We start from the raw sequence: 14,357 nt of genomic DNA, 5'->3' as shown, positions 1-14,357 counted from the left end.
GTTTAAACCATTATACAAATTAAATGCTGCAACTACATGGGCATCTCCAATAGAAGCAGATTAATGGCAAACACAATTAAACAGGCACATTTCATCACATCAAGACCACTGCGTCTGTGTCTGTGTGTTTGTATGTGTGTGTGTGTGTGTTGTGTCGATTCTGTGGTGCATCTAATTTAGCCACGCCATGAAAAGCCACCGTGTGCTGGGAAATGGATTCGTCCTGTGATGATTTTGGGTGTAACATATGGAGTAGTGGCTGTCTGCCACGCTCAGCCTACGACAAATAGCTTCGAAACAGTCATCAAAACACCTTGTAAGAAGGAGCTGAATCAGGGAAAGGCTCCCTAATTAAAATGGCCGTCTGGAGACAGCTCTGTCTGTGAACGGTGGGAGTGTTTATGTTTGTTACGTGCAAATACATGGTCCACCACAAAGTGACGTATATGGCACACGCTGCTTAGCGTGGCTTTGAATTCAAACTCATAGCAGCAGGTGGCACTAGTACAAACACACGCACATGTAGACACACACACACACTCACACAGTCACACACTCACACAGTCACACACTCACACACACACCGCTCACTCAAACCAATCATGAACATCTGTTGACGGTGAGGGTGAAATCCTCTGTCTTTAGGCAACGTTTAATTAGACACGATATCAGCCGCCATGCGTAATTTCCTGTCGAGTGCCGGAGTCGTTTTAGATGAGCGTCAAAGGGAACGCGGGGAGGGGAAAAGAAGGGCGCATTTCAAAGCGTGGGATGACGCGCAGCGTTTGCCTCTTCCCTCCTGGTGAAACACCTCGTATTCGGGGTCTGGGAGACAGGCTTTGAAATCACAAGAGCTCTACTGTAGGAGACTCAGTCTCTAGCAGACTTCAAGGTGCAGCCAACTCCCTCGAGCTATCGATCTGGGAGAGAAACAAGCAAATTGATTTTGCATTCCCACAGCTGGGCTTCCAAAAACAAAACAAAAAAAAAACAACAAAAAAAACCCCAAACAAACAAACAAACAAACAAGACAGGAAGTCAAGGCAGTAGCACCTGTCAGTCTTTGAGAGATCTAGTCAAGGGTAGTCGGAACGGAATTCCAGCCACGTCACAGCAAAAAATACAGGAGAGCTCTCTCAAAAGGAGAAGTGTCACCTTGGACCATATCTAACATAACCTCTGTGAAACAAAACTGGCAAAATAACAGACCAGTAACTTCACTGTCTAACCACGCTTTTTGTTATATGCAATTGAAAACCAGATGGCCTCACAAGACGGCCCTGTATAGCAGGCTTTCGGGAATACTAACCCTCTGTGCGGCATGAAATAACAGCCTCTTATCCACTGGAATATGACTCCAGAATACGTTCCAGAGCACATACACCCTTTTATATGTGCATGCACGTTAATATTGACCTCCAAAAGAACATGTTCTGTTCAAGTGGAAAAAATAATCTAGTTTCTTGTCTTCAATTCAAAAAATGATAATGTTTAGTCTTTCTCCTTTCTGTTTAAATTCAGTGAAAGAAAAGAGGTTAAAAAAAAAAAAATGAAAATCATTCTTAGTTCCTCAGTCGTGAGGTGGAATTATTCTATAGCTTACCTAACAGTACAGAGGAAAGGCAGAGGTTCTGAAAGCTTTTGAAAAACAGAACCTACGAACTGCTGTTTTACAACGCTGCTTAGATTCGACGAGTAAACATTGTCCAGGAGTACATGTAAGACCATTGACAAAGTAAATAAAAAAAAAAGCTTGAAGTTCCTAAACCAACTCAAGTTACTTACTGTACACTCCTCGTTGTCAAACCAGATTCCTAAGGCTTTTTAAAAGCAAAGCCAAAGCAAAATTTCGCTGGTGGAGCAACGTTTAGGACTGAGCGCAGGAGGTGAAGGCGGAGGTTTCCAGGCAGGGTGTTATGCCTCCGGGACGACCGTCCACAGAGCAGTCAGACACAATGGGAACAAGCCCGTGCGACACACAGCTAATTTTACCACACGCTGGGCGCCCTTCTCTCCTCACAGAGATGAGACATACTGAGTGGGGCTGCAGTGATGAAGGGACGAGACGTGGAGGGACAGTGAGAGGATTTTAGTACACTAGCTGGGCCTCACAAACCCAGCCTGTTACACAGCGAGGAGAGACAGAGGGCAGTGAAGTGACAGAACATTTCAACAGAGAGAGAGAGAGAGAGAGAGAGAGAGAGAGAGAGAGAGAGTGAACAAAAGCAGTGGAGGGAGCAGAGGACAGAAAGACAATTTGAAAAACAAGACCAAAACTGCAAAAAGGAGAAAGTGAGAGAGAGAGAGAGAAATGGAAAGAGAGAGTGGAGAAATGAATGGCCAGTGTGAGGGTGAGCGAAAGAGCGGGCCAGGCTGTGGCAGGGTAATCGATAGGGCAGTGATTGAGTAGACATTTGGGAGACGGCGTGTCCCTGGAGAGGAGCAGATTGAATGCTATCTGCCAGCTGAGGGCATGGGGAGAGGAATTTATAGAGGTTCTCTCTGATGAAATTCTGATGTACTGTCTGTGGGACTAACTCCAGCTTGCATGCAGACACACTCACAATGGAGAGCACTCCACAAAAACTCTCTACTCTGTCACCATACAAATCTCCGCTTGTTTGGTACTTCACAGTCTGATCTTAAAATTAGTTTTCTGTGTCTGATAAGGCTCTAACCCATGGGCATAAATTACAGGGGGGGGGGGTTGTAACCCCTCCAATATTCAAAATCAGCTAATACAGCCCCCCCCAAGAAAAAAATCATATCATCATGATGGGTAGAGACCTCAATCCCCCTAGTGTTCAACCCAAAGTTACCCCCTTGTTCTAACCACAGAAAAAAAAGAATCTGAAAATGGCACGGAGGAGCATACTGTGTCTTTTAATTACAGAGTCGAGCTTCATTAATTAATAACTGCGCTTCTGCATATGACTTTAGCTTACCTTCCTCTTCTTGAAGGCTTGTCTGGCCAGGTATCCCCTGCAGGCAGCCTGAAAGAGTGTGATGTTACGTCTGGTCTGGATGTCCCTTTGCTCCTCAAGCTTGGCCAGAACCCCTGCCCGGAAAAAGACCTGGAAAAGGAGAAGACAAGATAGCGGATACATCAGTCATTGTTTCTGACAGAACAATCACTGACTGAGTTTGACGATATCGATGAGTCAATGCTATATGGGCTGGACACGCTTCAAAAAAAAAAAAAAAAAAAGACTGTGACGAGATAACCTTTGATCAGTGATTTTCAGATCCAGCTGGGATGACCCACTGAACAGAAATTCTTGACTCTAACCCATCACTAATACACCTGCTACAGCTTGTCTGCTAATTGACAAACTCTTAATTAGTTAAATGAGGAACATAAGTACAGGGCAAAACTGCTTTCCAGTGAGGACCCAGGACTGGATTTTGAAAAACACTGCCTCCGAGAAACCTTAATGTCAGCAAAAACGTATATACTAACACCATTACAAAACAGTAATAAAATAACCAGGAGAACCAGAGCATGCTAACAAAATTTAAACTTTAAAAATCCATTTGTTCTATTCCAGATATTTATTTTTCATTTCATGAGTAGCAAAAAAAAAACCCCAAAAAAAAAAAACCACCACTGCAGTAAAGACACCTGGGAGCCTGAGGTTTCCGCAGCGACCGCGACAAATGCTCCGTTTCCACACAATTTTCTGCTTTACGGCTTTCCTGTCAAACTGATGTGGATTAACAGGGACTCTTTAAGAATTCCCACCCATTTTCTGATCTAATCAGAGCCATTCTAAAAGATATGAGACCTTCATGATTTTCAGCCTTGTGCTCATCACATTTTGTGGATTCGGCCTAATTGCATTAGCATTCGATCAGTGTTAAAGACGGGTCTGCTAAGACATCCAGAATGCCAATTAGGACTCAACCAAGTCTGTGCCTACAACTCCAAAGAAATGAGTTTGAAGGGAAACGGAGAGAGAGGGGTTCTGAGAGTCCGTGATGCCAATTAGCCCAGATCTGAGGTAGGAACGACAATAAACGCCTCTTGACTGGACCTTCATCTTTGGCTGCTTCCATCGCATCATTTCCCTCTTCAGATCAAAAGGTGGAGAGAGCCTTTTTCCCCTCGCCAAGCACGACAAGAGTTGTAGTTATTCTATCCAGCAGTCTCTCGAAGCTCCCCCATCAGATCATATAAGAGCATGGAGTGTTATGGAATGATTCCATATTGATCTGATTTAAGAGGGCCCCTGCCACTCCACTGCCATTCCCAATGCACTATGGGTAAGGGTAAATCATGATTCATTACATGCACTCTCCAAGCTAAGACCTCAAAAACTCTGCAATTTACAGCCTCTTGCAAGGACACGCGAGGGCTGTGTGTGAGAGGACTTTTGGGCCAGGCGACTCATACGCTTATCTGCCTGTGGGCAGCAGTAATATCATACCGGGACCTCTTCAGCTCTGGGGAACCGCATGAAAAAAAAACTGAGTTTCATTTCTCAGTGTTGGTAAAGATGGAGTAAAAAAAATAAAATAAAATAGACTCAATATCATATACAGTCTCTCTCTCTCCCTCTCTCTCTCTCTCCAACGTAGGCTTCTTTATATTCTTTTGAATCAAACAGTCTGTATGTTTTGATAATGCGATACAGATGCATGCGATCTAGGCGATGGTTCTTGCGCTGCACTGAAAAGAACAGTCACACAGTACATAGAGGATTACATCATCTCAAAAGCAATGCAGGAGCATTCTTTTTGCGTCCACTGGAGTGCAGCTACAGTGTCAACGTACAAACCTTATGATGTAACCTCTAAGTAATGTCAGAGCTCTGTGTCGATGTGGGAGGCATACAGCCCCCCCAATTAGCAGGCCTGACCCGAAACAGGCGTATGTGTGGGCGCTGGAGGGGGGCCCTGCTTTCTTCCTCCAACACGAGCTGAAGGTCAGTATGGTCACCCGAGTGGAAAGTTCTGGTCAAAGTCATAAGGTCACAAAGTTGCCCCCGTCATGGCGATCAAGAGACCGAAAGCATTTCACACGCAGAGTGAAAAACACCATTGTCACATAGAATGAGGCAACCAAAAAAAGCAGTTTGGTTCTGAACAAGCCAAGTTGTAGATATCTTCCAGGATAATGACAACACTGGCGACAGTTGCTGTTTTTCGAGCAAGCGCTGAAATTTGTGGTTATAGTGCTGCGTTATTTTCCTCAGGTGGTCCGGACAAGGTTCTACCGTGACGACTATTGTAAGGACAGTCAAATTCCGTTGATGTCATTTGATTAATTGCGAGCAGAAGTTAACAGCTCCCAGCCTGAACATTCACACTTTAACAACCTTACAGCACTATGATTCACAGGAATCACAGGCTATTCTTCCTCCAGCAAAGTTTTCTTTTTCCCCCTGCCCTTTTTTCCTCCAGCTAATCACTGGTTTATCAGTCTGTCTGTCATCGCTTTAGTTGGCTTCCTTTGCTGGCTGCTGTTTTCCATTTGAAAGCATTATGTTGTGCTGCTTTCTGACTTACGTTTGTTGTGGTTTATCAGACTGTGCCAAGGCAGAACGGTAAGCTTCAGAACCTGAAGCCTAGCAAAATCAATCGCTCCACTCTCAAAACAACACACAAAGGAGAGGGGAGAGCCTGTTCGGCGTTAATTTACAGGTTCTGCCAAAGGGGCCACTGGGCACAGCGGTCCTCCATCCCGGGCCAGGTCGAAAAGTCCTGCCTGCTTCTGGCTGTTGGGGGGAGGGGGAGCAAACTAATTGTCTCTTTCACTCCAAGAGACCTGCAAACGTGTACTGCAGAGGGACTATTCTACATTCCATCCTCCATCCATGGAATGGAATGCTGGGTAAAACTGTTGCCCTGGAGAGGAACAAGGGGGCCCTCTGGCCCCCGTGCCACAGTATATAGCGCGCCAGATGTGAAGGCAGTAGCGGGAGGCCTCGGCCTGTGCCCACTGGAGCAGCGCAGGGGAATCAAAACATTTCGGCAATCTAAATGGAAATCGTACCATCTGTTTGGACCCGATTCTCATGAGTCATAATGTGTCTGTATACCATCGCTCCATAAACATAGAGTGACTGAAAAATTCCGCAAATTCCTCTTAGCTAGAAGCACTTGTCATAATAAATTACTAAAGCCACTTACGCGATGAATTGCAGCAAACGTACATCACATTAGAGGGATGCTCTTATGATTAACGGCAACCTGTTCTGTTAAAATTCAGACGCTGACTGCATATCGTGTCTTATGCTAAAAATATGATAATACATACCCTGCTAAGGCCCATATGATAGCTACTCTTCTCCAGCTCCAAAGACTCCAGAAGCTCCTCCACGGCCTGAAACAGACACAGAGACAGAAGGATGTGCTTTAGACGGACTCAGAGAGAGTGCATGCGGTATGCTTCAGAGCACAAGGACACTCTCCACAAGACCTCACAGAAAGGCTCCATGACAACATGATGCTGACGGAGCCATTTTCGCTCTCTAAAGTACTCGGCCTTTGGGAATCACAGGGCACAAACAACACAGAGCCTAGATGGATCAGAAAGGGGTTGTTGATGCTACACTCACCTCAGAGGTCATTTCCTCTGACAAGATGTCATGTGAATACACTACAGAGCGATGAGAGAAAAAAAAACAGACCCAATGGGCTCTTAACATTTGGACACTGACATGAGTTTGGGAGTGCCGAGGCATTTGTCCTGAAAACCTTGGACGCTAAGAGCTCTCAGTTAGAGTACAAGGTCAGGCTGGTGAACAGGTTCAGGGGAGAGAAAACCCTGAATGGCTACATCACAGAAAATGACTACCTCTGCTAATAGCAGCAGAAAGTACATTCCGGTTTTCGATATAATACACTCGTCTCTTCCTTTTCCCTCTAATCTATTGAGGTGCATTTTCTAATGGAGGCTACAAGATCCAGCTGATGAAGTCGTCAGACTGATTAAATGGGGTTTATTGCTCTGTCACCGTAGCACCGGTGGGTTTGAAAGAAGAGAGATGTGCTGTACAGTCCATTAATCAACACAACAGCTTTGTGCCCTGAGCATTGTCATAATCAATTACACAGCAGAGCAGCTAATGGAGGAATGGGTAAACACACACACACACACACGCACACACACACACACACACACACACACGTAAACATAAACTGACATACACAAATGCACGGACATACAAACACACACGCACACACACAAACAATGGGACTCACCCTCTTTTCATCCGTCACTATGTAGTTCCGTCCGTGTTTCTTAGTCAGGTGGGGTGCCAGCACATCAAAGCGCCGACGGAACTCAGAGAAAACCATGTGATCAGGGTAACCTTGAGAAAGAGTGAGGACAGCCAGGGGATGAAAGGTTTTTCAGAGTGCAGTTTGTGAGTGTGGAAGGAAAGGATTTGGAAAGGTTCGTAAGCAGAAGTCAAAACACACATGGAAAACACACACACACACACACACACACACAAAAACACACACACACACACACACACACACACACGTCAGGGAACAAATCACTTTAGGTTTTGCTGAATTTGCTATTTGTGGCATTTGAGACCCCTGCTTTAACACTGCTCATTTTGACTTTCAGTTGACAAAACAAGGTCACAGACGCCCTTAAACACCATTCATTTCAAAGTATAGGCACCAGTTTTCAAATACTCTATCAGAACACATGCAAGAGCCAAGCCTCGCGGTCTCCAAGGAACACCGCAACTGACTCAGCGATGCAGGAGGTCATGTCCAGGCTGGGCTTCTCACCTTGCCTGTAGATACGGAGGGCGTCCAGAAGTTTGGAGCCACGGAGCTGAGCGCGTAGGAGGCCAACATCCAGCTGCATAAGTCCCGTGTCACAGCTCTCCCCGTGCGCCTCCGATTCCCCGCCGCGCGGAGACGGGCCTCCCATCACCCGCAGTTCACTGCTCAGCGCGTCCGCCTTGGGCAGCAGGCAGTGCACGAAATGCACCCTGGAGCGCCTCACGGTGTCTATGAGCGCGTCCTACAGAGACAGGCGAACACGGTGTTTCTCATCACACACTTCATACACTGCGTGAGACCACGAGGCGTGTTTCAGTGTACTGTTTGGGAAATTCTACCCAAAGAAAGGTTTAACTGCCAGCTGAACATTTCCCTCCACATACTGGGACAAGAATGACCTGTGGTTTTTGATGACAAGTTCCGGACATGACTTTCCAGACTTACGTTTTGTTGGGTTAGTCTGGGACTAACTGACGTGTTACACTTGCAATGGTGGTTTAGCCTCTACTTCAGGAAATGCTAAGTGTCAAAAGACATTTTCCAAGTCCATGGTTCAGTCTCCATCTCATTGTTCACAATTTCCTTTTGTCTTTTTTGCCCAGGTGTTCTGTATTTTTCCAAGTGCAAGAAACTACATTATTTGTACCAGCTAGCTTATTTTAATTCATATTGTGGAGCCGTTTCTTACATTTGTTCAACAGGCAGTTGACCTTGGGTTCAAAGAATTGTTCAAAGAAGTGAAAACTAAATCTTAACCATTTACACGTAATCATCTTAAAGCCCATTTTGTCCTAATCAAATTACAAAAGAGACATTAAGCCATTTGTTAACCCTATATTAACAACCGGCAGTGTGAACAGGGGCTGCAATTACCCTGGGTTAAATATAGTCCTGGGCTATGAAAACACAATGTGAACAGCCCCATGGCAACTTGTACGATGTCATTCATAGCTCAGTAAGAGCACAAACTGCTGAAGTACAGTAATAATGGAGGACGGTTGGTGTTAATCAGTATGATAGGCCAATTTACCACTTGGAGTTTGATCTGGATGCAGAGGGACTTCTTCTTCACGGCAGCCACACCAGTGGTGAAGGTCTTTCTCATGCTAGTGGCCCTGCGAAGAGCCAGCTGGGATCCTCCCTCCAGCCCCGCGATAGAGCCTGACAAGACCGTGGTCCCTCCCGAACGACCCATGAACAATGAACTGATGTTCTTCCTGTAGCAGAGAGAGAGAGAGAGAGAGAGGAGTAAAAGAATAAGTGAGAGAGATGGAGAAAGACAGAGAGAGAGAAAGAGAGAGGCATAGACACCACAGAGGCAGAGACATAGAATAGTAGTGAATAATGAATTTTTCAAGATATCGCTCAACTGGCCTTCAAACCAATAAGAGGCAGACCCTGCTTGTTTGTTGGCAGAGTTCCCTGAAGGTGAAGCACATTGGTTCATTTCATACACCTGCAGTATTCTCTACCATGAAATCCCCCCCAGCCCCCCAAAAAAAAAAAAAAAAAAAAATCTAAGCTTGTTCATTTTCATTGCATTTACCGGTGCTTAGGTTCTTAGGAATCTTTTCCAATCACACTGGCTTCAGTCGCTTTACATGTGGTCCTATTATAAACTACTTCTAATCAATACAATGAAGATCTTACTTCTGGGAGTCCTGCAGGAGTGTGGCTGCGTTCTGCGAGGCAGGGTTCTGCTTGGCATGGCTCAGCCAGCCCTGAGTGTCATACTCCACCCAGTCTGTGCCATGACTATGGCCCAACAGGAAATGATGAGGTTTCTCACTCTTCAGCAGTAGGGTCTGACCTGAGTGGGGAAGTGGGACATTGTTCATGGTTAAGGTTAAAGATGTGCCATGGATTTATACATGTTGTTGAACTCCGGTCCATTCTGTGGTTTTAGTTTTGGGTGGGCTCTGTAAGTGGGATGTTGAGTGCGCGTCACCTTTGCTCTCTCCCTCTGCAGGGCCGTAGTAGCTGAAAAGCCTCTCCAGCAGTGTGTCCTCTGAACCACAAGGCTGCAGCGCCTCCTCCTCCATCAGCCATAACAGCCCCCGCGCCTCATCGGTCCGTGCCAGGGTCCGAACCTGACACCCCCCCACCCACCCACACACACACACACGCACACGCACGCACAGACACACACGCAGACATACACACACGCAGATATACTTGTGTGAGAGCCAAAACAGAGGCACTGTAACTATACATAGGCTCTGACACAAAGGCACCAGAGCACAAAGACAATGACTAACGTAAGCTCAGACGTCTCACCCATCCGAAGCCCACAGTCCACTTCAGACAGGGGCCAATGTCATTTTTCTCCGCACTCGCTCCGTGGCCCATATTCTCTACGTCTGTGACTTTCTCCGCTCAAAGTGTTAGACTCACTCTTCAAATGTTCAAATACCACCAGCCGAGCAATTCTGTTGCCATAATAAAAGACTTGCTCCCTTGGATTGCTTCAAAGAGCTTGTTTTGGTCGCGGTTTTCTTATAGTCCCCACTTAAATATGTGCACGCGCCAGGCTAACTCTCAATTTAATTTCACATTTCGATAATAAGCGCAAAAAGTCATTTCGCACAAGCAATTATAATGTTTTAAGAAATAACAAGGGCGAAAAAAAAAAAAAAAGGATGAGCTATTACCCTCAGCTGTCTCATTAAAGACCCTGTATTTAAAATAGTGCTTCAGGGCAGTGAAGCGCTGTCTAAACCTCACACTCCAACTGTCCACTTAAGCAATTAAGGCTTCTAATGCCCTGCCACCCTTTCTCCATGCTCTTCTCCTTTCATCTTATGGCACGCTGGAGCTGCTTAATCACTGTAGTTTTGGATAGAGGAAAGGGGAGAGGGTACTGGGGAGGGGGTTCCATAAAAAAAATTGCATTGGCTATGGTAGATTACCGTGGTCATTTTGGAACATTACATATCATAACTATATTGAAACCTAATATTAGCGTGTTGTTCTACACCTTGCATTAAACTGTTCGCTACAAACCCCTTTCAATGATTCTGTCATTATTGTTTGTTATTCTGAAATCTGAACAATCCTTGCATATGGGTTTGTGTTGTCTCAATGACTTGAAACAAACAACCACTTCAAAGCTTTAATAAATGTCGCAAAGCTTAGCAAATCCTCAGAGAATATCAACAAACTAACAAACTTCAGAACTCAAAGACTTCTCAATCCATTTCCACAGAACACCACAACAGCGTGACGCTTTCCGTACATAGCAACGTGTGTCTAATTACGAAAGCTGCCACGCTCTTCACCTAATAAACATCATAGCGCATTTTCAATGAGTGATTGTGCCACACCAAGTCTTCTCATTACTAAATAAATTGGATGATTTTCACTCAGAGTGTCACATCCCGACAAAAGAAGAGCTCTCCACTGAACAAGAGAGCACAAATCAAACTTGAGTCTAATTAATATTTCTAATGCAGGAGGAATCCTCATATCAAATATCCTGAACCGTGAACAAACAGAACAGAAAAGAACTGGATAAAACGATAATCAAACATTTTCTTTTTTGTTAGGAATGAATTGCTCTACAAGAGCTCTAAAGTCAAAGAGGTTTTTTTTTGGAGGGAATGCTGAATTTTTATTGTTGGAGAGAAGAGAGAAACAGAAGTAACACATGCGTTGCGTTGATAATTTAAAGACCACATATTTCAAAATAAAAATTTTCAGACTCACAGTCTAAGTTGTTGTGTACAGTGTGAGTTGTTCTCTGTGAAATTCACATATTCTTCTCAAAGAGTGTTCTGTGTGACTCAGGGTTAGAGTGAACCCCTGTAAAGCATGTGGACAAGACTGAGAAAGTTCCTTACCAGTGCTTGAGTTGACGCTTGGTCTATAGCTGCTACAGACAAGGATGTACTGGGCTCTATGTCATCTAAAGCAAGCTCTATGTTTTCCTAAATGGGGACAGAGGGCTTATTAGTCATCTACAATTATTAGAACTTAATGATTTTTCAGATCATAGGTTTCTTTTCTAAAAAACAAATTAGTGTTGGTTCATTCATGAATTACTCTGCTGACCGATATGACTCTGCGATTCTCTGTTTTGTGAAGAGCTCGAGAATTTGGTCTCCAGAACATTCCAATCATGAAAATTGTTCATTTTTTGAAGAGTGGATGAGCCAATTTAAAGTATGCTCTCTGGTTTCCTTACAAAATCTCTTCACCATGCATTCTCTCTCTCTTCATTAGACATACATGTTGAATCATCTGTGACTGACAGAGAATTCAGTCACAAGGTCAGAGTTTTTCAGAATGAAATAAACATTTGATTATCACAATACAAACACATTAGACACATTAATAAAACACAATCTTTTGCTAATGTCATCACTATAACACTAAAATGATTACATATATTTGATTTTCCCGACAGGTTTGATTTGGTTAAGACTTCAGGAAATAGAGAGAAAAAGTACACCATGTTTGCTATTCTCCATCCTCTCACTTAAGCATGCGTGCGTGCATGATTGTGCAAGTGTGTGTGTGTGTGTGTACCTCCTTGTAACGCTCTAGCTCCTGCACAAACGTGCGTTCATGGAAGAGCGTCTGTAGTCTCTCCTGGGCATAGTTATGGCACAGCTCCTCAAAAGTGGCACCGCGTTCACGCTTAGCCAGCCGTGGGTTCTGAAAACCAGGCGTGTCCACGATAAGCAGAGAACACAGAGAGTGCTGACTGGATTTCAAAGCCCTGTGACCACAAAACACACAAACACATTCAATATCAATATCATCAGTTTGAAAAAAAAAACCCAAAAAACTGAGGGGCTTATAAACTGTAGGTGCTCGTGATTTCAAGGGAAATTAGATTTAGACGCAAACGCTGACCGATTGACGAGGGAGATGACCAATGTGAAAAGTTCGGAATAGAGGCCAGCAGCCATGGCCTCCAGACACTCCAGAGCAGTGATCTTAGGACCTGCCAATCAAAACACATTCACACTACCATCAGCTCAGAGACCATTAACATCCCAACATCTGTCTCTCACTTATTCATTTCTGCCTAAGTCAAGGTCACTTTGAGTGTGTCTGCACTGGGCTCTTTGTGTGACAGACAGGTCGTTACACAGCGATTTAGTCGTTTTCTTTTACATTTGAGAAAGGATGCTGTGAGGTATCGGTGGGGATCGGGGGTGTTGGGGTACCTGAGTTTTCCCCGGCGGCCAGGTCGTCGGGACCCTGGCGGAAGGAGGTGGATCTCTGCAGGGTTCCTTTGGGCTGGTGCTTGAAGATAGAGGAGGAGAGCTCTTCCAAAGTGCAGCCCAGAAGGTAAGCAGCTTTCTGGGCCCATTCGTGACGCGCAAACTGCTTACGGCCAGCTGAGAAACAAATGCTGTGTTAGGGCCACAGTCATGTTGAGATTAAGTCTCAAAACTCAGAGAGGAGAAAACTACAAAGCCACAGGAGTGAGAGCAGGTTTCAATACCAGCTGTTAAAGAGTGTGATTATTATTTCTGAATTACTTCAACTGTAGGTGCATATTAGGGATACAGCATAACATATGCTATGATATATTTGGGGATTGAAAAGTACTCCTAATACCACTGGGAGTGCAGAATCTTTCAATGAGCTCTATAACATCTAAAATGGTGCGCAATTAACCGAGACAATCTATAGGTTAAGTGGCATTACACTGTAGTGGTAAAATATTCATGAGATGGTGCAAACTTAAGATGAATGGTGGAACTTTAGAGAAATGTGTTTGTTTACAAAAGTGGTGTTCTTAAAGGCAAAAGTATGAAGGCCTGATGGGGTGGGCACTGGCCTTTCATCAAAATGAACACACACACACACACACACACACACACACACACACAGAGAGTAAAACAAACGTGAGATTGCCCAAAAGAGTTCACACACAGACACAGTAACATTCCCTCTGGTGATAGCATAAAGAAAAACTAGAGAGAGAGAGAGAGAAAAATGGAAAAAAACCAGCAACAATGAAATCTGAAAGTAAACAAGTGAAAAATGAGCAATCTTTCATGTTTGTTTGCGTCTTAACCACACAAAAGCACTGCAGACACAAAACAGAGAAGTTGAAGGAAGAGGAAGACATCAGAGGGTGGGCTTAGAGAGACGACAGAGGCATAAGCCACCCAGTTTTTTTTATCTTAGTTTCAGCACAAACACAGACATGGTTACAGAGACAGAAAAAAAGAAAACAAAAAACAAACAAAAACCAGACAGAGTGCCCAACTGAGGAGAAAAAGAAGAATGGAAAACAATAAAAATGCAAATGACGGAGCCTGGCAATAACGATAAAGGCATTTTAGACAACATCCCACAGAAACAAAGAGTTAAATGTAATTATGCTTATTGTGTTAGGCTGTTGTTGTTGTTGGTGGTGGTGTTTTTTTTTTTTTCCTTTACCTTCATCAGCCTCTGAAATGGACCAGCATGCAACATGCAAGTAGAAAAAAGTGGTTAGAACACAAACAATTATCAATTTCATTAATTTGTGCAGAACACACATACACACACAGGCAACGCCTTGCTCATCCACTCCTATGGTAAGAGATCACACTTATTGATGGGGAGGGGAGAAGCATATTATGTCGGGAAATAGAGTGAAGAGC

General features: G+C 44.3%; 1 protein-coding gene across 1 annotated transcript in view; it reads right to left on the bottom strand.

Annotated features, from left to right (window-relative positions):
* The window catches only part of myo18ab (myosin XVIIIA b), an 85,550-nt gene that overhangs the window by 23,765 nt on the left and 47,428 nt on the right, over nt 1-14,357 (bottom strand). The window contains exons 11-22 of the mRNA XM_030776907.1: nt 14,152-14,163; nt 12,924-13,097; nt 12,607-12,697; nt 12,277-12,469; nt 11,589-11,675; nt 9,698-9,839; nt 9,400-9,559; nt 8,780-8,966; nt 7,753-7,990; nt 7,207-7,316; nt 6,260-6,325; nt 2,946-3,074 (exon numbers count right to left, since the gene is read on the bottom strand). Coding sequence (XP_030632767.1) covers nt 2,946-3,074; nt 6,260-6,325; nt 7,207-7,316; nt 7,753-7,990; nt 8,780-8,966; nt 9,400-9,559; nt 9,698-9,839; nt 11,589-11,675; nt 12,277-12,469; nt 12,607-12,697; nt 12,924-13,097; nt 14,152-14,163 — 1,589 coding nt within the window. The remainder of the gene's footprint in view (nt 1-2,945; nt 3,075-6,259; nt 6,326-7,206; nt 7,317-7,752; nt 7,991-8,779; nt 8,967-9,399; nt 9,560-9,697; nt 9,840-11,588; nt 11,676-12,276; nt 12,470-12,606; nt 12,698-12,923; nt 13,098-14,151; nt 14,164-14,357) is intronic.

This window comes from Chanos chanos, chromosome 6 (genome assembly GCF_902362185.1).
Source record: "Chanos chanos chromosome 6, fChaCha1.1, whole genome shotgun sequence".
NCBI lineage: Eukaryota > Metazoa > Chordata > Actinopteri > Gonorynchiformes > Chanidae > Chanos > Chanos chanos.
Note: the sequence above shows the minus strand (reverse complement) of the source record. Positions and strands in the feature narration are given on the sequence as shown.